General features: G+C 41.5%; 3 protein-coding genes across 7 annotated transcripts in view; 2 read left to right on the forward strand and 1 right to left on the reverse strand.

Annotated features, from left to right (window-relative positions):
• The window catches only part of LOC310810852 (tropomyosin alpha-1 chain-like), a gene marked incomplete at its 3' end in the record, with an annotated part of 25599 nt that extends 18493 nt beyond the window's left edge, over positions 1 to 7106 (forward strand). For all 5 annotated transcript variants that reach the window (XM_083678711.1, XM_083678715.1, XM_083678712.1 and 2 more), the window contains one exon: positions 5562 to 7106. In XM_083678711.1, coding sequence (XP_083534837.1) covers positions 5562 to 5644 — 83 coding nt within the window. The remainder of the gene's footprint in view (positions 1 to 5561) is intronic.
• pmvk (phosphomevalonate kinase) lies at positions 7107 to 10071 on the reverse strand. Its single transcript, XM_083678720.1, has 5 exons — positions 9913 to 10071; positions 9736 to 9799; positions 9215 to 9367; positions 8524 to 8653; positions 7107 to 8203 (listed from the first exon to the last, which is right to left on the reverse strand). The coding sequence occupies exons 1-5, from the start codon at positions 9999 to 10001 to the stop codon at positions 8058 to 8060; spliced, it is 582 nt and encodes a 193-aa protein (XP_083534846.1). The 5' UTR covers positions 10002 to 10071; the 3' UTR covers positions 7107 to 8057.
• A 514-nt stretch (positions 10072 to 10585) lies between these two features.
• On the forward strand, positions 10586 to 26850 carry decr1 (2,4-dienoyl CoA reductase 1, mitochondrial). Its single transcript, XM_083678710.1, has 10 exons — positions 10586 to 10697; positions 11337 to 11536; positions 11768 to 11825; positions 11968 to 12054; positions 12610 to 12757; positions 14807 to 14906; positions 22314 to 22386; positions 25078 to 25224; positions 25365 to 25427; positions 25870 to 26850. The coding sequence occupies exons 1-10, from the start codon at positions 10617 to 10619 to the stop codon at positions 25927 to 25929; spliced, it is 1017 nt and encodes a 338-aa protein (XP_083534836.1). The 5' UTR covers positions 10586 to 10616; the 3' UTR covers positions 25930 to 26850.
• The last annotated feature ends 293 nt before the right edge of the window (positions 26851 to 27143 follow it).

Below are 27143 nucleotides of genomic sequence, written 5' to 3' on the forward strand. Positions count from 1 at the left end.
TTTCTCGGTCTCCCAGTGCTTTATGACAACTTCCAGCCAGGAGAGCATAAACGAAGAAGCTTGGCTTTGTTTGATTCCCAGCCGCAGCTCCACTTTTCTTTTCTCCAGCTTTCTTTTCATTCACAAAACTCGTCCCGAATCTTCTTCCAGTAGTCTCAGACTACTTTAGCTCCGCCTCCATTCACTGACCAACCAATCAATGGTGTGCAACATCTATGCGGTCGGTCGCTCATCAGGAAATCGAGAGAGGTGCACGACCGCAACCTTCGAACCCATGCAGACCCCTGGTTGCGTTCTGGTCAATGAAGCATGAATCGGCCTTTAGGCAAGAATGGTTGTGTCACACTCTAAATCTAGGCATAATGGGTACAGCTACATGTATAGCTCCATTGTAATTATCCAGCCAAAGTTTAGTGGTTTGACATGCATTCAATGAAGTATTACGATTATGTCAGAAGAATTGCACAACTCTTTCTGTTGCATATAATCTATTATAGACGAGCAGTGACTGTCATAATGCAGAAAATTATAAAACTACTGGTAATGATTTACATTCCATTCATAAACACCCAGGTAAACATGATGTAACAGAGCATTATTAGACCAGAAGAGGAATGGTCTAACATGTCCATCATATTTACTTTTTTAGTGCATCATATTTTTGTTTTAGTGCAGTGTAATGTTACTCGTGCCCCTATTAATATTATTTTCCCTGTTTTAAACAGCATTATAATTATTTATATATATATATATATATATATATTATGAGAGCCTTTATTTTTACATCATGTTTATCAATGATTAACGTAGGTGGATTTAATGTAAATTGTTACCAAACGATTCAAATGCTTGTGAATCATGACTCTTCTAGTATAATACCAACATTGTAGCATAAGCTGGCTAACAAGACAATAAACTGGAGCAAACTTTTCTCTTGAACTGAGCTGAATAGAGAGAATAATGCCTACAGAACAGGTAGCCGTATTCTACTATTTCTCTATAGGCCCAAGCTAAAACGGTAGGAATGTAAAATGTGAACAATTGATACTATTGGTTTATGTGATTGAGGTGTACTTGGTTGACATTGGTGTATTAAAATCAGATCCCCTGGTGACACTGAGGGACCACACTCATGGAAAACGCTAGAATTTGAGGCGTACTTTTCAAACTGCTCTCATATTTAGGGACAGTCTTTTCACCATTTCAATGTTTTAAACGTAAAAAAAAAAAAAGCAGAAGTAATGCCTCCATTAGCCAAATGTAGTAATGTATAAGTAATTGTTATATTGGCTGGTAAATTAACAAGCAAAGTAGCTAACATTAGCAGGAAACCTACCAGTGATGGTATACAATACTTTATAACAATCAACCCTATTAGTGAAGTTCTTATTGTCAGATGAATAAAGGGCTGGGCAATATGGCCAAAAAACACAATTAATTTTCTTATATTGCCCGACAACGATAATTATCACGATTATAATTATGCTCGATATAGAGTTTGAAGACCATTTTCTGCTCATGACTATAGCCTGAATAATCCAGAGGGTTCATTGTGGTTTAAAAATCATACCATTTATTTATTTTCAGAACATTGAAGAGAACCAAAATGTTTCAAGGCATTACCAGGCAACCAAAAATAGGCATAAGGTCTGTACCTAGAGGTCACTGTTATTCTGAATGCATACCATTTTTAAAAAGAGACCCTCCTGGAAAATTGTCACTTAAATCAACAGGCCTAAGACCTCTAGCAAGACAGCTGTGTAGCTGGCACAACCAACCACATCTTTTAAAAATGTCATCATAAAGGCTTCATGATAAAATAATGTTGCTTATCAAACATGTTCATGTATAGGGCAAGAACTGGCTACTTTTTTAAATGTTTTGGTAAAATGTTGGACAGTTCTTATGATAAACTGGGTGGCTAAGTGTCCTTGGAGAAACAATTGCCATTGTTCGCTGCGTTTTGCCACAGACAGAACTCTGATGTTGTAGCCTAGGTTGAGGGAAAACTAAACAAGTTTGTATTGAAAATATTTGTCTAATAATTTATTGTTATCATGGCTCAGTTTATCATAATTATTGAGAGAATTTTATCGCCCAGTCTGAGATGAAGGGGAAGGCTGTAAATGGAGCTTGTGTTTACCCTTCACTACATCTCTTTTGCCATCTACTCAAAGGAGGTGGCTGATGGGTCTGACAAATGTTACCTTTTATAAAACATTGGCAGTGTAGATGTAGATCCTGTCATGTTACAAGTGCCTGCAATGATACTGCTTCTTCTCTCAACGTGTCAAACAAATGAGGCCAAGGATATGTGGCTCAGTCTGTTGGTTTGAAGGTGGCATACTGTAGTTAAAAATAGGAAATAACTCTCTGGTGATGCCCAATCTCTGCAGTGTATCCTCACACCACAAATGTGCTTACCTCCACTGTTTCCAGCATCCTACCTTGCTCTTGTTCATCTGGTAGACGCACACAACTCATACTAGTATCACCCTGTGACATCTTCACCTCTGGATTTGTCCTAAAGGTTCAGTTCAAATGCTGGGTTTGACACCGAATAGAAAATTAATTTAAAACATGTTAATATAGGAAGTGTTTGGTTGAAGATCCCCTCTAATGGTACAGGATGTAAGACTTGTGCTTTGCTGCCCTCTGTGGCCACACTGATAATTTAAAACGTAAATATGCAACCATTTTTATCATGGCAAAAGTTTGTCCTTCTAAACTACCAAAACATTAACATGTTACATAAAAGCCAGTGCTTGTCGACACTCGTGAAGTTCATTTGGAATCACCAACTACATTTGTTCAATTTTCCATTTCTCCCATCGAATCTCTTAGAGTTTCTTAAGTAACAAATATTAATAACATTTAAGATTCTAAAAATCGATTTGGAAAGCAAGCACTGGCTGATGTCAATTGACCCATGAAACTCTCCAACCACAGTCTGTACCACGTGCCATGCCAACTGGGCTATTGCATTCGTGAGGGACACTTGAGTGGCAGAAACAGACATGCATCTCCCTCTATACTGAACTTATTGGGAAGATGACTCTTTAACAAGTTGTGTGTTTTAATATTGTGTCGTCTCAATCCGGAGCCAATGCTAGTTTTAATCACACTGCAATGAAAACTTAACTTAAAGTGTGTTTTGCAACCTTAGCGCCTCTTAGTGGTCACAAGGCGAAGTCTAGCTGGATTCAAACAGCTTCTCAGGCAAAGAGTAACTACAATACAATGTGTTTAAACATCTCCAGGCTAATAGCAGGCTAGTCACCTCTTTTCATTATATGAAATCAATTTAAAACCAGTTTGTTCAGAAATTCTCTTTATATCCGTAAGAATGTAAAAAGCCATTGAATTAAGCAACTGCCAGCGCCATCTTGGATTGGGAAAAGCTGTTGCCCTGCCTTTTGTTGATTTCATTGGTTAATACAGCCCAGAGTGACGGGGTGCCTGAGAGTGCACACCAATGACGCACTCATATGTATGTAGAATAAATTAGCAAACATTTCTAAAAACCTGTTTTGGCTTTGTCATTATGGGGTATTGTGTGTAGACTGATGAGGGGAAAAAATTAATTCAATTTACATAAAAGCCTGTGCTTGTCAACACTGTGGGACCGTACCAATGTGATTTGTGCTGAAAACAAGATATCAGCTGATGGGTTTTTGTCACAGACTTTGATTATGATACATATTAATTGATATAGACATTTTATTGTCTAATTATATGTTAAAAAATAACTTTAACTAATTAAATCCTACTAATATGGGCGTTATAGATGCATTGTGTCATGGGTAGAGTTTAGCATCTGCTGTTGATCTCCTCTAGGGTTATGTAATGTGGTGCTGGTGTTATGGCTTAGTGGTAACAGGTCTGACGATTACGCACATGTGGACCCCCGAAGGTCCCAGGTTTGCCGCCTGGTAGTCTACCCTTTCATCTGTTTCCCCCTCTACTTTCACACTCGAAATTTGTTACAGTGCATTCAGAAAGTATTCAGACCCTTTCACTTTTTACACATTTTGTTGTTCCAGCCTTATTCTAAAATTAAATTAAATTAATTTTTTCCCCTCATCAGTCTACACACAATACCCCATAATGACAAAGCCTAAACAGGTTTTTAGAAATGTTTGCTAATTTATTAACAATAAATGATGATATTACATTTACATAAGTATTCAGACCCTTTACTCCGTACTTTGTTGAAGCACCCTTGGCATCGATTACAGCCTCAAGTCTTCTTGGGTATGACGCTACAAGCTTGGCACAACCTGTGTTTGGGGAGTTTCTCCCATTCTTCTCTGCAGATCCTCTCAAGCTCTGTCAGGTTGGATGGGGAGCGTCGGTGCACAGCTATTTTCAAGTCTCTGCAGAGATGTTCGATCGGTTCTGGCTGGGCCACTCAAGGACATTCAGAGACTTGTCCCGAAGCCACTCCTGCATTGTCTTGGCTGTGTGCTTAGGGTCGCTGTCCTGTTGGAAGGTGAATCTTCACCCCAGTCTGAGGTCCTGAGCGCTCTGGATCAGGTTATCAAGGATCTCTCTGTACTTTGCTCCGTTCGTCTTTTCCTCAATCCTGACTAGTCTCCCAGTCCCTGCTGCTGAAAGACATCCCCACAGCATGATGCTGCCACCACCATCCTTCACCGTAGGGATGGTATTGGCCAGGTGATGAGCGGTGCCTGGTTTCCTCCAGATGTGACGCTTGGCATTCAGGCCAAAGAGTTCAATCTTGGTTTCATCAGACCAGAGAATCTTGTTTCTCATGGTCTGAGAGTCCTTTTATAGGTGCATTTTGGCAAACTCCAAGTGGGCTGTCATGTGCTTTTTACTGAGGAGTGGCTTCCGTCTGGCCACTCTACCATAAAGGCCGGATTGGTGGAGTGCTGCAGAGATGGTTGTCCTTCTGGAAAGTTCTCCCATCTCCACAGAGGAACTCTGGAGCTCTGTCAGAGTGACCGTTGGGTTCTTGGTCACCTCCCTGATGATGGCCCTTGATGGTGCCTCAACACAAACCTGTCTTGAAAGTCTACGGACAGTTCCTTCGACCTTATGGTCTGGTTTTTGCTCTGACATGCACTGTCAACTGTGGGACCTTATATAGACAGGTGTGTGCCGTTCCAAATCATGTCCAATCAATTGAATTTACTACCGGTGGACTCCAATCAAGTCATACAAACATCTTAAGGATGATTAATGGAAACAGGATGCACCTGAGCTCAATTTCGAGTGTCATAGCAAAGGGTCTGAATACTTATGTAAATGTAATTTCATTAATTTTTTTATTTTTAATAAATTAGCAAACATTTCTAAACCTGTTTTCCCTTTGTCATTATGGGGTATTGTTTGTAGATTAATCAGGAAAAAAATTTGCCTTTTAGAATAAGGCTGTAACATATAACAAAATGTGGAGGAAGTGAAGGGGTCTGAAAACTTTCCAAATGCACTGTATTTGGCCCTCGGTATTGCCTAATTTCCCTGTACATCTACAGAACTATTTGCTACTCCCATCTCACCTCCTGTTTCTCTCGCTCTGTTTGTGTATTTTATAGATACTTTGGCCGCAGCCAAGGAGGCGAACGTCAAGCTCCATGCCACCCTGGACCAGACCCTGGAGGAACTCAACAGCTGCTGAGTGGCCCCTGGAGCTCTATTCTGAGCCCCACTCCACCTTCTTTAACCCCTCCACCCCCTTGGCCCTGTCTCTGTCTGTGCTGGGTGACTGTCTGCTGATTTTTGTTTTTGGTGAAGGTAGCACTTTCTCCAGTCCACACCTAGCCAAAAGTTTCTCTCTAATAGGCCCCAAAATGGCCAAAAATGCCAACCTCCCTCTACCCTCCCCAGTATCTCCAGCTTCTCTCCTGCCTAGTGTCCACTTTTTTGTAGTCTCTCCCTCTTCATAGCACTCTACTCGTCTCAAAACGGCGACATTTATTCAAGCACCCGCGTCTTAAGTGTTTATCACAAGCTTCTGATTTGATACATTCCAGCTTAGGCGTGCGATTTAAGTGTTGTGAGGTGATCCCTCTCTTTATCTTTCTTTGGCTGTTTCGCCTTAAGCGTCTTAAATAGTTTGAGGATTATCTATTCTGGTAACTTCCCTGGGACATTTGATGTCCATTGGGAGGGTGTGAGGGTAGCAACTCTTAACTCATTTCTGCTCTTCTCTCCCTTTTTGGAATTGGACCACCATTTTGATAACAATCTCTCTCTGGTTTCCCCCTATCTGAACCACTTGACCTACAAATGCATTTGTGGTCTCAAACCCAATTGTCCCCCTCTCTAACCACTCACCCTCTACTGGTATATCCCTATACAAGCACTGCTTTTGTTAGTTTTAAGTGACTGTGCCAATACGGAGAAGGACCACAAACTGTGTTACCTTTGTCAAGTATTTTGTTCACATACAAGTATGGGCTTGGGGGGTGATGACATGTTTATTTCTTATAAGGGAGATGTTTTGTTTAATTGCATGACATTTTTTATGTTTGTTTTGTATCAAATGGAACCATTTTCCCCAAAAAAGGGCCATCACAAATGACTGTACACTGAACGGTTTCTTTTTCATTATTTTCCCCTTAAGATCAGGAAATTTAGGTGTTGAGTCTGAGGTTGTTGTGGGGATGAAAGTGTAATTTATCTTCAAAGTTGGACACAGGTGATGTTCTAGTCAATTGTAGCTTTTTTCATCTAGTTAGCCAATTGGATAAGATAATGCGAGGACCGGGGGAGGGGGAGGGAAGTGATCAGCCAATCACAACGCATTCCACTGCCAAAATGGAAGCATAGGGGCCAATGAAGGGGAATAGGGAGAAGGGACACAGAAAAGGGTATTATCTACTCCTCTTATCAGTATAGATTATTAAACTATTTTTTTTTCCTGCAAATTAAGTGAACTGCAAACCTTATAAAATGAAATAAAGTAATAAAAAGTCCAAAGTATTGCATCAAATGTTTTTAACTGGAACTTTTCACTCAAAGTTAAGGGTGTAAACATTTTGTTACCAGTGATGTTTTCATTGTAATAATCATGACACACAAAATGGACACAAGATTTTTTTAAATAAAGGACCACGATTCGTATTGACATTCCAAAATTGAGTTTTTATTTTGTTCACAGAAGGATATGCACACCACTCCAAGTAATAATCTTATGTCTGTTATCTCCAATAACAGAACTGCCACATTCCTGATGACATATTCATTGGGACTGTTTGAATTACTGTGGTAAATTGAGAGCTCATGTGGCTGATAGTCATTATTGGGTTATTTCACTGTAGTTGTAATGCTGCACTGACCTTGAATGTACTTGAGTTAACACAATACTGTATATTCACTGCATTGTCCTACCCTGCAGTAGTCGCCCCAAGAATGTTGGTGTCTGGCAGCTTGTGCGTCAATGCAAAATGATATTTTATTGTACAATTATTTTATATTCAATTGTTTTGGTCCTAGGCTAGCAAATTTCACAACATGCCAACTATTACTGTGACAATACTTGCATGCTTTGTGAACCACCCCCATCTACTGTCCAAATGCACTACTTGTATGCTCAGGCCTATACTGTAAGCAGAGTGAGAGATTACTTTTCCAGGGTCCTCTTCAGTACAACCTAACATAGCAAAGAGATTTGACACAGAAAATGGAAATCCCAGTTCTTATTGTCTCTCCTCTATTTCAAAAACCTTTTCTACAGTTTGCCTTCTGCATCTTACAGGTATGTGGGACATTACAGTAAGGGCAATTGCGAATGTGCTGTAGTCCAAAAGTTCGATGTAGCTACAGTTTACCAAAAGGGTGATATCTTTAAGTCAGAACTACATATGTATTCATAGAACTGGCTGCGGCCTCTGACAGCAAAAACATTTAAATTACTGTTCATAATAGGAAGTATTGTATTATTTGCTAACTTTATTCAGTTCTTCAGTCTATCAGAGATGTTCAAGGATTTTCACAGAAAATATAGTGTAGTCAAACTCCATAATCCATCACTTTCAGTAGAAGTTCCTTCAGCGTTCTGATTGGTCAGGAGCCTTGTCCCTTCTGTTTCAATCCTCCTTTGACTTTGCTTCAGCCAATGAGAGAAGCTCCCGGAGCTGCTCCTCCAACAGCACTGCGTCGCCCTCATTTCTGATTGTCCAATCAAACTGTACTCCCTGGTCCAGCCCACATTCTGACTCTGCATCATCTATTCCTGGAGAGAGGGATGAGACAAATAATTGATTGTAGTACATACACTACAGCATTGCCCCGATGTCCATCTGGGTTTTCCTCTAACTGGGTCTTAGAAATATTTGTAAAACATATTTAAAGCCCTCCAAGACTGATATTTAAGGGGCACTCCTTCTGAGGCCTTTGGTAATGTGATCCAATGTCCTGTGCACTGATTGAATTTCAACTTGAGCTTCTTTAGTAACATGCATTTCAGATCAAATTCTCAAAGTACCCAGGAGTAGTCAACATCAAATCCAGTCAAGATTCTTTTGTCGTCCCCTGCGCTTGCTAGCTGTGTACCTGCATTGAACTCCCAGCCCCTGTCCCTCCGTGTCCTCTCTGAAGCCTCCACCCGAACACAGCGAGACTGGCTGGGATACTCCCTCCAGAACCACTCCAGGTCAGACAGTCGCCGCGTGTCACTCACAATCTGGGACACAGCAGAGAGGGTAAGTGGTACAGGATTCAGTAGATACAGAATTGCGCAACTATTATACTCAAGGGCCACGGAAGGTGCAGGTTTTTGTTCAAACCTAGATCTAACACCCGATTCACTTAACCAACTGCTGATCAGGACTTGATTAGTTGAATCGGGTGTGTAAGCGCTGGACTGGCACAAAAGCCTGCACACACTGCTGTCCCCCAGGAGCAGAGTTGAGTACTCCTGCAGCAGATACAGTTTTATTGAATTGACCAACAGTTTTATTGAATCTAATGTGGTACTGAGCACTGCCTAGTTTCATTTTTCCTCAGTGTCCTAAAAGAGTAAGAGAGTAGTGGTGATTTGGAATCATGCTGTCATAATGAGGTAGCCCTGCCTGAGACATAAAGGTGTGTCCCCCTCTGACTTTAAAGACATCCTCTAGGCCTAATGGTGGATGGCTGCTTGAGTCTTTCATGTGGGAGACCTGGGTTTAAACCTGATTAGGCCTCTGTAGCCTCTCCTCATCACAGTAGGACATTGGACATGTACGTTCTCTCTCTCTCTCACCCAGATGGGCTGTTGGGCTCCTTTGATGGCAAGTCGACAGAAGAATCCAGGGTCCTGCAGCCTTCGTCTTTCACCCCACTGGATCATGTCGGCGCGGTGCTTCTCCTTGTACTGGCCTGCTCCCAACAGCTCCTCAAAGTCCAGCCCATGCTCCTAGGACATGTACAGTATCAGTAGAGGTAGCAGCGAGATTCTGACAAGCTATGATTCAGACTATAAAGTACTCAGTGGTCAAGAACGGTCACAAAGCTGAAAAATGTGAGGACGTCACTGCAACATTTTAGACTCCTGTCTGTAGTTCCAAACATTTGTGGTAGTGGACAAAGATGGGAAAATTTTTCTAAAAAACAAGTTACTCGTTCTATGACACAGTCTGTTGATAACCACCTCGATTAGCTAGGCTGGACTGCACATTTCTTGCTACCGGTAGTGTCATGTAACAGTATATTCATAAACACAATGTATGAATATCATGTCATTCAGTACAAAAATTATGTTTCATTGCTAATATAACTACTAACCTCTGCGTATTGGTGTTTGAGAGGACCAGACAGGCGCAAGATGCAGCAAACATCAGGACCAAGTCTGATAAAGAAATGGTTTATTTATTGCACACATGAGGAACTTAGAGAGGCATTTCATTCAGTCTTCCGTGTGGTTGTCATGAGAAGGGTTGCAGTACCAAAAGTTGTTGTTACCTTTTTAGAATCAAATCCGTAACGTAATCTTTCCCAGATTTGCGTTTCCCGCTGAATAAAATAATTAGTTTAGGACCCATTGTCGCCATCACTATTTCCAAGAAGCAATGAATCGGTTGAAACGTTTCATTTTGTTATTGTAGTCGTACAGTTAACACCGAATCACACCACACTGTCATGATGCCTCGGTTACCGTAATACAAGTATAATAAGCGCAACGTCAGCATGAAACGTGCTCATTTGATCGGATTTGTACGAGAATAAATATATTTAGAGTTCTTAGATTAATATACATTTGGCTGGAATGCATTTTAAAAAATCGGTCAATTACGATCAAGATTCATAAGCATCATCAATTGAAAAAGCAATGTGTTATTTTTAGTGACTGCATACATACACGGTGTGTTACGGTATCATCAGATCGTCATCACATTATGGAGTTCACCATCGAAATGCGGAAATAGGGGGATCGTGTCTAATGTCATATTTAGAATAAATGTGTAGACATTGTATATTTCATTTAACATGAAGAACATGCAAGAAAATTAATATGTCATTGCTATCGGGGGAAATGTGGCGTTCTTGTGTATAAAATGCTCCATGTTAATCTCAATGAGATTTAAGAATGACCTACATTTTCATAAAGGTCCTCCCTTTCTTGACATACCGGAAACTAGGGCAAAGGTTACTGAAGTTTTGTAAACATGGCATCGACTCTGCTGGGGTGCATTTCAATAGCTAAAAGTGATTTAACCATGCCGTTGAGGTGTCTTTTACATAGACGGGTAAGTAGAGTGATTTTCTCCAACACATGAGTCGTTTAGCAAGCTACCAAACATCAATGCAAGCTTGCAAACTCCTGTCTTGTGTATACATATAGCTGCCTACGCTTGTCACTATTGCCAGCATGTTGTCAATGGCCCCATAGTCATAGGTGATGCCGTGTGCAGTACTGAGACCCTTTAGCTACTCTCTACAACCGGTATTTCTAATGAGTTAACTCAAAAACCAACCTAGTAGCTAATGCACTTTGGGCAGATATGTGTCTCCATCAAATTGGTCTCACGATCATGATGGTTTCATGGAAGCACCTCAACCTTTCACCCAGTTCCTTCAAACAGAGTTAGCCAGCTAATCATTAGACGTGAGGAGTAGATTTACTACTGGAGCAACTTCTTGGTTGCATGTAGAAATGCGGGTTGTTGTGTCCTGAGATGTAGTTATGGAATTGCATCATAGAGCTTTATGTTTTGCAACAGCAGTTGGTCATTGCTAGAGTAATACATTTTAATCAAGTTATGACATTTGTTCCATGTGCTGGAATAAAAACTACCATGTGTACACCAACCCACAAGTATTGAGTCTGTCTGACCCCCTGTTCAATATGGACTATCCTGTTCTTACTCCAATCCATCCTTACACAGATGTTAAGCAACGGGACCAAGGCGTTGTGTAAGAATAGCCTTCCCCAGTCTAAATTCTTCCCCCCGTCCGATGGATCGATGCTGCTTCCGGGGACCTACAAAAACAAAGTGGCCTTCATCACAGGAGGAGGAACAGGCCTGGGCAAGGCCATGACCACAACACTGTCAGCACTAGGAGCAGAGTGTGTCATTGCAAGCAGGTGGGTGTGAACTTGCGTGTCCCCAGAGAGAAACAGGAACCATATCTCAAAAGGTTTTTCCTTGCGTCCTCTGTTTTAGACTTTTGAGATGCACTCATAGAGAGAGAGAGAAGATCCACAATTATCAGGTCCTATTAGTCATACGTCAAACACTTTGCCCCTATTTCAGGGTCCACATTAAAACTTTAAAACTACTTGAGACGAGACATATATATTTTTTGTTATATCTAGGAAACTGGATGTTTTGAAAAAGACTGCAGAGGAAATTACGAGTCAGACGGGAAATAAGGTAACTGATCATGCTCAATGCATTATCCACTAAGAGGTATGCAGTAGCGTACACTTTTGATATACATGTCATCATATCTATGTCTATTTACCGTAGGCCTGTATGTATGAATGCAGAATTCATATCTACATGATGTCGGTAGGTCCATGCAGTCCAGTGTGATGTGAGAGACCCCAAGTCAATCGAAGCAGCTGTGGACCAACTGGTGGAGGCTGCTGGTCTCCCTGATGTACGTAGGTACAGACAAAGGACTGCCTTTTAGCCTCAAAGTCAGGCAAATATGTTTGAAGCAGTTGCCATTATTTACTGTAGTAAGAATAAAGAGAATAATATGTAGGCCTATGTTGTGTTTGAAGCTCTTTGAAATGTAATATCCTCTTCCATTTTCCTTTGTACCAGTTTAGGAGTCCTCTGATAGGTTTATCTTTAATGCTGCATCCCAATTCTCCACTCTTGGGAAGGCCACAGTAATCAGTGGAATATCAAAGCAAACACAAAAACAAAACACACACAAACATTGCATGACCTCCCAAGCAGATCCCGTCCTTCCCCCTTACATATCCTTGCCCCTTAGATGGGGGGGGGAGACAGTGGAGGGAGAGACAGAGAGAGAGACTTGCACTACTTGACATTGATTTAAAGTATATGAATGTGGATGGTGTAAGAATGGGCTCCTACACTAATTCATTCCCTTTTAAATCCACGTGGGGGACTGCACACTTCAAGAAAGAGGTGGAGAATTGATCTCTTATTTTTATGGCTCATTCCTCCTCTTTTCCACCAGGTGGTGATCAACAACGCAGCAGGGAACTTCATCTCCCCCTCGGAGAAGCTGTCAGCCAATGCCTGGAGGACCATCACAGACATCGTCCTGAACGGCACAGCCTTCGTCACCCTGGAGCTGGGCAAGAGGCTCATACAGGCTGAGAAGGGTGAGACACCATTTTATGTCTGAACTCCGGCTAAAAATTACTCATGATGGGCACAGATCTCGGATCAGCTTAGCCTCCGTTAATCATAGTCTGGAATAGAGTCCGTCAGTGCACTGCATATTGATATCAGTGATTTCAATTGTTGTTTGTTTTTACATTAATCCAAAAGTTGAATTCCTGAGGTGTATTTGCACAAATATACCACCAGGGTTCAGTAATGATTCATAATGGGCTTGCAGCTACTGACCATTGTCACAGATACTACGTGTAGTTATCTTAAAAGTAGACTCTGGGATATGACAAGCATGGCGATGCTGCCAGAGACTTTCAAAAACTGAGATGCAACAGACTAGAGAATTTACACTGCAGAGTTGAATGTGATTGGCGCATGCGCTCTGCCATCTTATGTCGGAGGGCAGTGTAACGAGTGGACGCTCTCGTTCGCTCTTGTTCACTACAATATCTTTGAAAGTTTCTCTGTTTTCACTGGAGTGATGTCATATTCCAGAGTCTACCTTTAAGTCATGCTATGAGTGTGAATATGTGTGTTCCATCCAGCTGTGCTTGATACTTGCCTTTGTTTATTGTAATGAAGCTTTAATGTGAAAAGCTTATACTTGAGCACTTTCTCATTCACTCCTTCTTAGTGTATATACATAGTCGGACCTTAAAGATGAAACAACATTCCCTTTGTCTACTGCTCTTCTACTCCTCTCCCGCCATTGTGTGCGTCCTCTCTTTCATTCTCTCCCTATTTTCTCTCTCTCTCTGTCTCTCCCTTCACTGTCTCCCCCCATCTAAGGGGCAAGGATATGTAAGGGGGAAGGACAGGATCTGCTTGGGAGGTCATGCAATGTTTGTGTGTGTTTTGTTTTTGTGTTTGTTCTGATATTCCAGCTCCATTTCTGATTACTGTGGCCTTTCCATCTGCCCCAAATACTGTAATTTGTCAAATCACAATTAAGCAATTACCTTGTTTTTTTGCCTTCATACAATGTGAGCAGTACTTATTTTATTAAGGCCTTCTACATAGAATGTTTGATTTATTAAAAAGTGTAGTTTTAGTTGCAAGAAAATATGTTTTGTCATTTTACTCCAGAAACCCCGTTCTGGGTTCTGGTTAAAGTCAGTGGTTTTCATCCCACTGACAAACACCAACCTCTGGGTCTTCTTGTACTTCTCTCACTCCCCCACCGAGATCTTGACATTCATTGCAGGGGTTGCTGCGTTGTTTTCTCTATTGATTTTGTAGTAACCCTGACTCATGTCTTGAATCTATCCCAGTGGAATCTGACCCACAAATGCCATGGTGTTTTATTACAAGTGACGGTGTGCAGGTATTAAAGGTTTGTTGATGTGAGCAGGTTATATTTTGGAGTGAGTTAGCAAGCCTATGGCAGTCTAATAAGGATATGGATTTGTGGTCTGAACTGGGGACAAAGTAAAGTTGTAAAGTCTAGGTATGTGCATTATGATGGGGATTCTGGAGCGATGGGTTGATGGCTGCTGAGTGTGATGTATAGATGAACTGAAGTTGACTGTGTTAGGTGCTAAATACTTGAACAATGCTGGCTATTATCTGCAAAGGGATAACGGTTCATCATAATCAGACTGGTCATCTTAACAAACTGTTACTGGATGGCAGATACTACAATGAGAGATACAGTTTTGAAAAATGACACTCCATTGATTTTGAGTTGGGCGAGAGTAACAATATTGAAGTGCATGGGGAAGACACGAATAAACAAATAAAGTCAACTTTTTTCCGAATGATTGTTAGTCTATGAGCAAAGTATCGGTTCTGAAGTATTCTCTCAAGACCACTTTATTTGCCTTTTCCTAGGAATTAGGAAAAATGCCTTACATTTGTTCAGGCTCCTCAAAATCAGGTTGGCCCTAGTCAGACTTCTCACAAATGTCCCATTGACAGGTGTTAGTATATCATCAATACTATACATGAGTACTGTAGCAAATCACCAATCCAGAAAAAGTTGAATATTTTGATCTGTTTTAGCATCTACTCATGTATGTTATTGTTTTGTTCTGTAGGAGCGGCCTTCCTGGCCATCACCACCATCTATGCAGAGACGGGTTCTGGATTTGTGGTGCCCAGCGCCGCTGCCAAGTCAGGAGTGGAGATCCTGTGCATGTACGTACTTCCAAACAGGCACCACCAGATTCACCCTCAGGCTGTGGTGCAAGAATAGCCCTGTCCATAACTGACTCTTCAACACTGTTCACTTCTGCTGCATCCCATTTCTCTACCAATCTCCTTTTCCACATGAATTTAGAGAGGAATGGACTGGTGCAAGAGCCAGGGGCGGCTGGTGGAGGTAGAAATAGCCTGAGTGGTAGAAGAGCCTATGCTTAGACTAATACAATGCTTTTAAATCCAAGTAGGGAGAGCACATCTCAGGAAAAGGGTGCAGACATAGGCTGCATCCAATTTCAGAGGTACAGTGCATTCGGAAAGTATTCCTTAACTTTTTCCACATTTTGTGAATTCCACATATTCTAAAATGGATTCAATAAAAAATGTTCCTGATCAATCTACAGACAATACCCCATAGTGACAAAGCGAAAACAGGCTTTTAGAAATCTTTGCTCATTTATTAAAAATAAAAAACTGATATCACATTTACATAAGTATTCAGACCCTTTGCTATGACACTCAAAATTGAGCTCAGGTGCATCCTTTTTCCATGGATCATCCTTGAGATGTTTCTATGACTTGATTGGAGTCCACCAGTGGTAAATTCAGTTGATTGGACATGATTTAGAATGGCACACACCTGTCTATGTAAGGTCCCACAGTTGACAGTGCATGTCAGAGCAAAAACCAGGCAATGAGGTCAAAGGAATTGTCCATAGACCTCAGAGACAGAATTGTGTCGAGGCACAGATCTTGGGAAGGGTACAAAAAAAACTGCAGTATTGAAGGTCCCCAAGAACACAGTAGCCTCCATCATTCTTAAATGGAAGAAGTTTGGAACAACCAAGACTCTTCCTAGAACTGGCTGCCCGGCCAAACTGAGCAATAAGGGGAAAGAAGGGCCATCGTCAGGGAGGTGACCAAGAACCCAATGGTCACTCTGACAGAGCTCCATAGTTCCTCTGTGGAGATGGGAGAACTTTCCAGAAGGACAGCCATCTCTGCAGCACTCCACCAATCCGGCCTTTATGGTAGAGTGGCCAGACGGAAGCCACTCCTCAGTAAAAAGCACATGACAGCCTGCTTGGAGTTTGCCAAAAGGCGTCAAATGACTCTCAGACCATGAGAAACAAAATTCTCTGGTCTGATGAAACCAAGATTGAACTCTTTGGCCTGAATGCCAAGCGTCACGTCTGGAGGAAACCAGGCACCGCTCCTCACCTGGCCAATACCATCCCTACGGTGAAGCATGGTGGTGGCAGCATCATGCTGTGGGAATGTTTTTCAGTGGCAGGGACTGGGAGACTAGTCAGGATAGAGGGAAAGATAAACGGAGCAAAGTACAGAGAGATCCTTGATGAAAACCTGCTCAGGACCTCAGACTGGGGCGAAGGTTCACCTTCCAATAGGACAACGCCCCTAAGCACACAGTCAAGACAACGCAGGAGTGGCTTTGGGAAAAGTCTCTGAATGTCCTTGAGTGGTCCAGACAGAGCCCGGACTTGAACCCGATTGAACTCTCTGGAGAGACCTGAAAATAGCTGTGCACCAACGCTCCCCATCCAACCTGACAGAGATTGAGAGGATCTGCAGAGAAGAATAGGAGAAACTCCCCAAATACAGGTGTGCCAAGCTTGTAGCGTCATACCCAGGAAGACTTGAGGCTGTAATCGCTACCAAAGGTGCTTCAACAAAGGGTCTGAGGGTCTGATTACTTATGTAAATGTAATATTTCAGTTTTTTGTTGTAAATAAATTAGCAAACATTTCTAAAAACCTGTTTTGGCTTTGTCATTATGGGTGTGTGCTGACATGCACTGTCAACTGTGGGACCTTATATAGACAGGTGTGTGCCGTTCCAAATCATGTCCAATCAATGGAGTCCACCTGTGGTAAATTCAAATCAGAAACATCTCAAGGCAAAAAATGCTCTTAATGCTGATTAGACAAAAATCCGAATGCACTGTATATACAAACAGGCAAAACTAGAAGTCCCTTAAATCTTACACACAGCACACGTGTAGACGTCCAATGAAAAGATGTGGTTCTTTCCCGTGTCAAAAGCCTTATGAACACTAATGCATTTTTAAAGAGAGACAGTCATTAGCATAACGAAGGTCCAGAGACATTTAATTAACATTTAAGTGTGGTTCGCTCTCCGGTTCCCTCTCCAGTGGGATTTAGACAATAATGAAGACAAATGAGGTGTGTGTGTGTGTGTGTGTGTGTGTGTGTGTGTGCCTCTGTGTACCTCTGTCTATGCTAAGGACATGCAAATCTGTCAGTGTATCTAACCACTCCTCGACCTGTGCATGCGAGCGCGAAAGAAAGAGCAGGGGAAAACTCATTAAAAGCCTGAATGGGACTGACACCTTTCATGTGAGGACAGGGAAGTGTCACATGAAGAATACACCTTCTTAATGAACCTCTGAGGGGGTTTTGTCCACAGGAAGATCCCACTCAGTACCAGGGATAATAAATCGCCTTGACAAGAGATAACAGCATTAAAAAGTTTGCCCACAGACCCAGGGGAACGGGATGATAAATGGATAAACAGCTCACGTCTCGCGCAATCGTGTTTTTGTCCCTCAATATGTTTTGACAGCGTATAGTGTGTAATCACAGTGTGTGTGTGCGTGTGAGTGAGAGAATGAATGTGTGAGAGAGAGCATATGACCGTATGTGTCTGTCAGGAGATGTGTTTCTGAGCGTATGTGAGAGAGGAAGACATGCATGTATGTCTGTCAGGAGATGTGTTTGTGAGAGCGTGCGTGCGTGGACCTGGCAAGAAATGTCATCTATTACAGCAAATAATCTGGTTAAAGTCAAAATACTGATTGGAAAATGGAATAAATGTCTCACAACAGATTCATTTTCATCAATGATGATGAAGGATGGAAATGTTATGTCACATAAATAACTTTTAAAAGAATATGGGATTGAGAGCTCAATCCAAAATTACAATCAACTGATTGCAGCGTTGCCACAAAATTGCAAGAGGAAAATTGGAAAAGGAGAAGGTAAGGATTTAGTTTGTTAGCCTCATTAAAAATCACACATGGCTGAAAAAGATTAGTATACATTGATCAATATATATCAGTTTAATTTAAGGAAAAAAAAAACACAGCATACAGGATAAGATTACTGGGAACAGTTCCTATCCCATGGCATCAGGTTTATGAATTAATATATAAAACAACAATTGACTCATCACTTTGCTTTTTTCAATTTAAATTGCTCTATAAAATGATTGCAACCAAAAGAATGCTCACCATGTGGGGCAATTGAACAATTGCGGCTATGCAGATTTTGTAGTGAGGAAATCTAAGTCATAGATCATCTGTTTGGATTTTGCCCTCAGGTGTCTGACGTTTGCTCTAAGGTTCCGGAATGGCTGGCAAAAAAGCAATATTCATCTAAAATCTGACTTAGTATCTGTAGGAAAATCAGTAATCAATATAATTATACTCTTAGCAAAAAGATACATTTTTAGCTTAAAATCTGTGGAGGCGCTACGAGTTGAAAGTTTCAGGAACTACGTGAGACATCACAGCACAATTAAAAAATATATGGCCAAGAGAGGGTGGTATATCGAGAGAGGTGGGATGGGCTGGGAGCAGCTGAGGGGTGGAATTAAAAAAGAAATCTCATGAACTATACCAATGAAAAATATCTTGGCATGTACACCATAAATAATACCAATATACCATAATGGATGTAAATTATCATGTAAAAATAATAATAAAATGTAATGTATGTATATGCACACACATATACTTGGCTTCAGAAAGTATTCGGACCACTTCACTTTTTCCACATTTTGTTGTGTTATAGACTCAATTTAAAATGGATTAAAAAATTGGTTTTTTTGCCAACAATCCACACACAATACCCCATAATGACAAAGCGAAAACATTTGTAGAAATGTTTGCAAATGTATTCAGTTTGAAATACAGAAATGCCTAATTTACATAAGTATTCAGACCCTTTGCTATGACACTCTTAAAATTTGCTCAAATGCAAGTTAACAAGTCTCAGGTTGAATTGAGTCCATCTGAGTGCAAGGATAATAGTTCATGTGATTTCGGAAATAATATATTTGTTTTTATAGGATCTCTGATTTGCATAGGAATCAATTACACACTGTGTGGATTAGGCTGTCACAACCAAGTTTGCATATTTCATAAATTTCTCTTGATCCTGACAAACTCCCCAGTCCCTGCAGGTGACAAACATTCCCGTAACATGATGCAGCTAACGATATTCTTTACACAAGGGGATGGTGGAGAAACGGCATTGCATGCTGGATTGGCACTAAATATAATGCTTTGTAGTAAAGCCAAATAAACACATCCCCAGGCACTTTCTTTGCTATATTATTTGAATTCATTGTTGCAAACACAACTATGAATGTGAGAGATTCTTTTCCATTAAGGGATTATTTTTGGCCACAGAGTGACTGAGATGATGTTGTCTCATTGACTGTGCTTTTTCCTCTCAGCCATTCAACTTTGTAGATTTTTGTAAGTCTCCCCTAAGAGCTGATGATTTTCACTCCCTCATCCACAGTGATCTGACAGACAGACCACTGTTAGCGTTGACAGACAGACCACTGTTAGCCCTGACAGACAGACCACTGTTAGCGCTGACAGACAGATCGCTGTTAGGTCTAACAGACCGCTGTTAGGTCTGACAGACAGACCTCTGTTAGCGCTGACAGACAGACCTCTGTTAGCCCTGACAGACTGACCACTGGTGGCCCTGACAGACTGTGTGTAGCTTTGTTTTGGGTCAGACAAGCAGTACTGCTACAAACAAGACTTTAAGTGCTGCCACATACATACATACATACATACAAACGAATCCACTGGAAGACAGAACAGCCAGACATGTGACATATCATATACCCTTTCATATAGTCCAACCAATTTACTGGAATATCTCTTGAGACCTTCAAACATACACATACATTTATTTATACATGTGCACACATGGTGATACTGAATGAATGAATACATACAGTATATCAGGCTTACATGCAGACACAAACATACAGCCAACAAATATAGAATATACCCATATATATTTTACATTTACAATACTCTGCATAAGCAATGGACAGGAAAGCTTTTTTTCTTCTTTTTGCTCTATACGTTTGAAATCAAACAATTACTATGGGGGTAGGGCTAACCCTAAAATATAGATTCTCATCTTTTATTTGATGGTAATTGTGTTTGGTTTCACCATTCAGAAATTAAAACACTTTTTTATGCATAGTCCCCCTATTGTAAGGTACCCAAAAGTGATGGGACAATTAGTTTGACAGGTGTTTCTGGTTCGTCAGGTGTGTTCCGTCATATCATTTGTGCAGTCATAAGAGAGCTGTCAATGTCTAGGCTTTGTGCCTTTGGAGTCTGCTATTGGTGTCAAGATGAGGATCAAAGAGACTTCAAGGAAGCTATTATGAGGCTGAAATATCAGAAACATCAATCAGTAACATAGCCAAAACCTTAGACTTACCAAAATCAACAGTTTGTAACATCATTAAAAAAGAAAGAAAGCACTGGTGAGCTCAGCAATCACAAATGGACTGGTAAGCCAAGGAAGACTCCTACAGTAGAGTTCCGGTAGAACCGAAGAATGTTCACCATAATTAAGAAAAAACCCTAAACAACTGTCCCACAGATCAGGAACACTCTCCAGGAGGTAGACGTGAATGTGTCAGAGATTACCATCCGCAGAATACGTCACCAGCCAAACTACAGCAAGGTGCAAACCACTAGTTATCCTCCAAAAGGATGGTCAGGTTACAGTTTGCTAAAAAGCCTGCAGAGATCTGGAAAACAGTCTTGTGGACAGATAACACGAATATTATCATGTACCGGCGTGAATGCAAGAGGAAAGTTTGGAGAAAAAAGCATCTGCCCAAGATTTACAGCGTATCACATCATCTGTTCATCTTCCATTACTACTTCCATCTTACGCAGGGACTGTATATTCACATATGCATACTGCTGATATGAAGTTCTTTATATACGGCACGGAGCATACATGTAGGGTCACACACAGTCCAGCAGAGTTGCCCTATAGGTCGCTGCCCATAATTCATACAGACCATTTTGTGTGCCTCAGTGAAAGCTATTATCTGATAATGGATTTCCCCCCATATGAAATTGCTCACCCCAAAAATGTGACCCCTCTTTATTTTGTTGAAGGCAGTGTCGGCCAATTTTCATGCTCATTTTATTGCATCTCTTGGGAGATGCTATATTTAGCACCCCTGTTCTTTCATTAAATGTTTTTGTGTGCGATGGGACAAATCAATTCAACACCCCCCTCCTCCTCCTCTCACTCCAGCTGTACATTCCCTGAAATCACTTGGAATGACTCTAAAGCACCCCTGGCATCTACTGGTTTGTGCTGCAGCTTTTTTTGGGTGATGAAAGTAATGGAGAAGTCAAGAAGGATTTAGTTTTTCGAGGTACAGCAGCTACTGTAGTTACCCCCAGAGAGCTTCTGTTTGAGTGAATGCCCTATTGTGAATGGTGACCACCAACTATAAGAGAACATTTGAGAGCTGTTGCCTCTCACTGCCGGTCCAAGCCCAAAATGACCCCTAGGTTGTTGGATTCCTTGGCCTTGAGGCCCTCCATAGTGGTACTGGTCATAGGAGTTCTAACCATTGTGAAAGTGGATGTTCTTACAACTCTCATCTACTCTCATCCCCTGGGACGTTCTCAGAATGTTCTATGGAACGTCGTGGGTACATTCTGGGGACGTTTTAAGAACTTTTTCTTAACTTTTTAGACCTTGAGAGGACATTCTCAGGACATATTTGCTATCCTTTTATAGTTAGGATTTAAAACAAAAAACATAACTTGCTTCCCTCCTATCAACTCAATTATTTCAATTATCAAAATTAATGTACAGTATTCCTTAGTAAGTTATACTCAGTCTGGACATTGAACAAAAACTATTTTTACATAGTTTTGTTCTCTAAATGACCTGCTAAAGGTGTCTTGTTAAATTGGGTAGAAATGCAGGAAATAAATTGCAAAAGAAATCAGGGGGAGGACCCCCCCCCACGCCCCCCCACACACACACACACTTAAAATCAAACCTACGCCCATGGTTGAGTCTGTTATCACACTCATCTGATACAATATCAATCCATTTCTTGCCTCATTAAACATCATAATTAGTTTTGTTTTAGGCTCACAAACATGGCAAAATTAGCTTTGCCCATGGGCATGGGGAGGTGTGCCCTTTTTTGTCCAATTATGTACATTTTGTGACATTATTTTTGACAATTTAGGGGGCCACATTTAGCTCAAGAACACCCCCAGAGGCAAAAATTCCATTACGGAACATTGTTACTTAAATTAACCCAGTGTCTCTTCTCCAGGTCTCTTGCTGCAGAGTGGGCGAGGTATGGCCTGAGGTTCAATGTGATCCAGCCAGGGCCAATCAGGACCAAGGTAATACAGACAACGATGAATCAGGCTCTGTTGATGTGAACAGATACTGTCATATGAATTATCTCTCATATGTTAAATGGGAGATTGCCTTCCAGAGGTGTGCTCCTTCAGGTCATTAACCCAATGAAGTCGCCAGCGACGTGAGAACTAACCATGGATGCTTAACTATTTTCCTTTTCTATATCAAGCCTTTGATATAGAAACCTGCTGTAAAAAGAGGCAGGTCTCGTGCACATATAGGACACCTCCACCAAATTAAAGTCTTAAGGCAACCAGCTGTACAGCCTTTCTCAGTAAACTCAACTTTTGAGGGAAGGAAGTTCAATTAACTTTAATTTCTGAGTCAACTGATTTAGCTCAAGAAAGGAATTTGAAGGCATTTGAAGTTTTTATTGAATTTTTGGTGTAAGTTCTATCAACATTCTTGATTCGGTAATTATGGATTTTTTTACAGTGTGGGTCAAACAGGGAGGGTGGGAGGGATCTCCGAAGTCAAGTGGGCAACTCTGAGGAACGGTTTGACTTGGAGAGAAAAGATTCTGTCCATAATTGAATTATGTCTGTGCGACTTTCACAGCCTGAGCAAAAGTGAAATGTCACATTCTTATGTTTTTTTAAGAGATTTTTACATTGATCATGAATTGTAAAATGCATTGGTGAAAAAAAGAGTTATTGCCAAATTTATATTAGCTGTTTCATTGAACTTAGAGCATCTTATGGAATCATCTCAATGAATGTGAACACTCTCAGACTTTCTTTTTTTTTTTTTTTTTTCTCAAAGTCAAAGTGGCTTTATTGTCAATTCTTCACATGTCAAGACATACAAAGGAATCGAGAGGACGTTTCTCACTCTCCCACGGTGAGACAGATAAAGTGCCCAGGCACAACAGATAACACATACTAAAAGTAAAACATTTCAATAAAAAATAATTTAAACAGTGCAAAAAGAGCAGTCAGTAAAGACAGTAAGTAGCAGCCAAATACTGTGTATTCTGTATAAAAAAATAATAGTGCAATAGTGCATTGTAGCAATAGAATAGTGGATTGTCCAGAGTCCGTAGTGTTTTGGGGGGGGAGGGCTGAAGGGTTGGGAGGGGGTTGGTGGTTTCAGCTTCCTGACAGCTTGGAGGATGTGGCTGGGGGAAGTGAGGGGAGAGAATTTAGCTTCTTGACAGCTTGGGGTATGAAGCTTTTCGTGAGTCTGGTGGTGTGGGCACGGAGGCTCCTATACCTTCTTCCAGAAGGCAGGAGGCTGAACAGACTGTGTGCGGGGTGGCTTGCGTCGCTCACAATCGAGGTAGCTTTGCGGGTGAGGCGGGTGGAGTAAGTCTCTTGCAGGGAAGGGAGTGGGGCACCAATGACCTTAGCAGCTGTGTTCACAATGCGTTGCAGTGCTTTCCTACTGTGTTCGGTGCAGCTACCGCCCCACACAGTGATGCAGCTGGACAGGATGCTTTCAATGGTGCCTCGGTAGAATGTTGTCAGGATCGGTGTGGGAGCTTTCGCTCGCTTCAGCTTGCGGAGGAAGTAGAGGCGCCGCTGGGCTGTCTTCGCCAGTGATGCGGTGTTGGTGGTCCAGGAGAGGTCCTCACTGATGTGCACCCCCAGGAATTTGGTGCTGCTCACTCTCTCCACAGCAGCACCCTCGATGGTCAGTGGTGGGTGTTCGGTGTGCCCTCTCCGGAAGTCGACCACAATCTCCTTCGTTTTGCTGACATTCAGCAGGAGGTTGTTGTCTCTGCACCACGTGGTCAGAAGGTTGACCTCCTTTCTATAGTGGGTCTCGTCGTTCTTGGAGATGAGACCCACCAGAGTTGTGTCGTCCGCAAACTTCACCATGTGATTGGTGCTGTGGGTTGATGTGCAGTCGTGAGTCAGCAGGGTGAAGAGCAGGGGACTGAGCACACAGCCTTGGGGGGCCCCTGTGCTGAGTGTGATGCTGCTCGAGGTGTTGTTGCCGACTCGTACTGCTTGTGGTCTCTCGCTGAGGAAGTCCAGCAGCCAGTTGCAGAGGGAGGTGTTGAGCCCCAGCTGGTCCAGTTTACAGATCAGTTGTTGCGGGATTATGGTGTTAAATGCTGAGCTAAAGTCTATGAAAAGCATTCTCACATATGAGTCTGCTTTTTCCAGGTGGGTGAGGGCTGGGTGGAGAGCAGAGCAGATTGCGTCCTCTGTGGAACGTTTCTGCCGTGATCTCATTGTCAATGAGAATGCAATTTCCTCAACCATCATAAACAATTGTGAAAAACATAGAACTTAAATTCCCTAACTGTCCTGAGAAAGAAAATGTATTACACTTGATAGCTTGTGTATTGGATTGATATGAGAAATGGATTTATGAGAGTGGAGAAATGGGGGGGGGGGGGGGAATGGGGCTTTGTCTCCTTAGGGACATGTAAGCTCCTGGATTAATCTTGAATACCTCTTTTCCCTGTTTCTCTCGCAGAGGTCTCTGTTCCAAAACTTCTTTGGGGGAAAATGTCTTATTTGCTCTTTATCTCCATCACTATTTGAAAGACATGAGAGGAAGGGTGGCTACACAGACTGCCTTCGGAAGGCACTGTAGACTGTCATAGACTGTAATTGTAAAGCTATTTCATTGACTATTTTCCTGTGTACTGAATCACTCCTCACTATATCATGTACAGCTATGATGTGATGTTGTTAGGTGTGGTGGTCTTTTCTGTGCAGGGGGCCTTCAGTCGCTTGGACCCGACGGGCATGTTTGAGAAGTCCATGATTGGCAGGATACCAGCAGGTAGATTGGGCACGCCCGGAGAGATCGCCAATCTGGCAGCCTATCTGTGCAGCGACTATGCCAGCTGGGTGTCTGGATCAGTAAGTGTGTGTGTGTGTGTGTTGTGATAAGTGCTAGCAAGCAGTAAGCCCTCCCTGCCCAGATCACAGCCCCTCAACACGGACACCATATTCTACCTCTCCATGTAACATTTGTTTTTGTTTTCAAATTTTATTTGCAGATCATTCGAATGGACGGTGGCGAGTATGTCTCCATGGCAGGAGAGTTTAACGACCTGAAGGTGGTATGTGCACCTTTAAATGACTCCCATGGTGAAAATGACCCCTGCAAATCCATTCCACTCTCAGGAGCAGAGCTGTTATTTGCTCTTTATCTTTCAGGAGCAGAGCTTTATCAATGTCTTAAACATGAAACTACCACAGTATATGGAAATGTACTTAGTCTTACCATAGTCTTGCTACAGTTTACGATCAGAGAGTTGGTTGATATCTAAATTGATTTGTTGTTGCTTTTATGCTTAGTTTGCTTTTTGTATGTCATACCACAGATTGTAGTATAAATGAAAAGCAAGGTTTACAGATTACTGTTTTAGACAGTAGTCTCCTGTTATTACGGGTAACATTCATGCTATGGCTCATGGCAGGCTTTTCTTAACTCACTGGTGTTTTAATGTTTCCCCCGTGTTTTAATGTTTCTCCTGTGTTTTAATGCTTCCTGTGTTTCAGGTCACTAAGGAGCAGTGGGCTATGATGGAGGCCATGATTAGGAACACCAAGGGGTCCTAAGCAGTCAAGATACACAAAGCCTCTGTTAAAACAGTCACACACACACACACACACACACACACTCTTTCTCTCCAGTTGTGACATATGCCTTGTGATGGGAATATGGCTGCAAGAGCTACGCACATGCACAGTCAAATGTAGCAGCACCTTCTTGGAACAGAACCGTGAAGCCTTATATAACAATGCCTTAGGAGCCAATGTCTCAATATCATGGTGAAAGTTTGAAAAGCAAATGTTAGTAACTCAGGAGGGCTGTTGGGAGGAGGAGCCCATGTCATTCTTCCTTGTACCCGAGGAGCTCCATGCTTCAGGCCAGGCCCCATCAAGCACTTGTCAGGTTTTGGGTTCAATTCCATTTAAACTCAACTCTACAACCGTCCACACGTGTAAACATAACAAGAGACACCTTATTGATAGCGTATTCAGTCAATGAATAGTAATGCAACCATAAATCAAATAAATCATCATGGAATTTATTAGATTCATTTGTGGCCCCTGGCCCTCACCACCCAATCGGATCTCCGGTCACAACCCTCCTTTGATGAAACTCACCTCTCATTGGTCAGAAGACACTATTCCTCATTGGTGCCTTGGTATGTGGCCAGTAGATTTCCATTCATTTGTATAACATTTGTTTTTACAATGATGTCTTTTAGAGATGGAATCCTGGGGCTTATTCAGGTTAAGCCCCAGAATCTTCAGATAGAAATATGTTGTGTAGAACATACTTCACATCATTGTGTGAAGTATGTGTTTTATAGAGTAGGGAATGTTGTTAGCTCTATTTCTGTCTGACCTCCAGTGATGCCATTGATAACTGTTCTAATAATTTTGATTAAAGTTGATGATGACATGTCTATGAGTATGTTAAATAAAAGACAATACATTGTCAATATCTGTCAGAAACTTCTTTCCCCAGAAATGTATGTAACAATATAAATAAAAAAATTAGGTGGTAGCTGACACAATGTTCCAAAATATTCAGATGGAAATCTGTTGTGTACAACAGACATAACTCACAATATCATGTGGAGTAAGGAATTGTCAGGCTTTATACATAACATTTCTATCTACACGGTTCTGAATGTTTTTCACCCTACTAAAAAAAAAGAAAAATCCGATTCCCTCACAAGCTCCTTGTCATCATTTTAGTTCTGACAAATCACTATTATGAATTAATATGGATTTGTAGTACTTAGCTGAGAAATATCCCA

The sequence above is a fragment of the Argentina silus genome, assembly GCF_951799395.1.
Source record: "Argentina silus genome assembly, chromosome: 10".
Classification (NCBI taxonomy): Eukaryota; Metazoa; Chordata; class Actinopteri; order Argentiniformes; family Argentinidae; genus Argentina; species Argentina silus.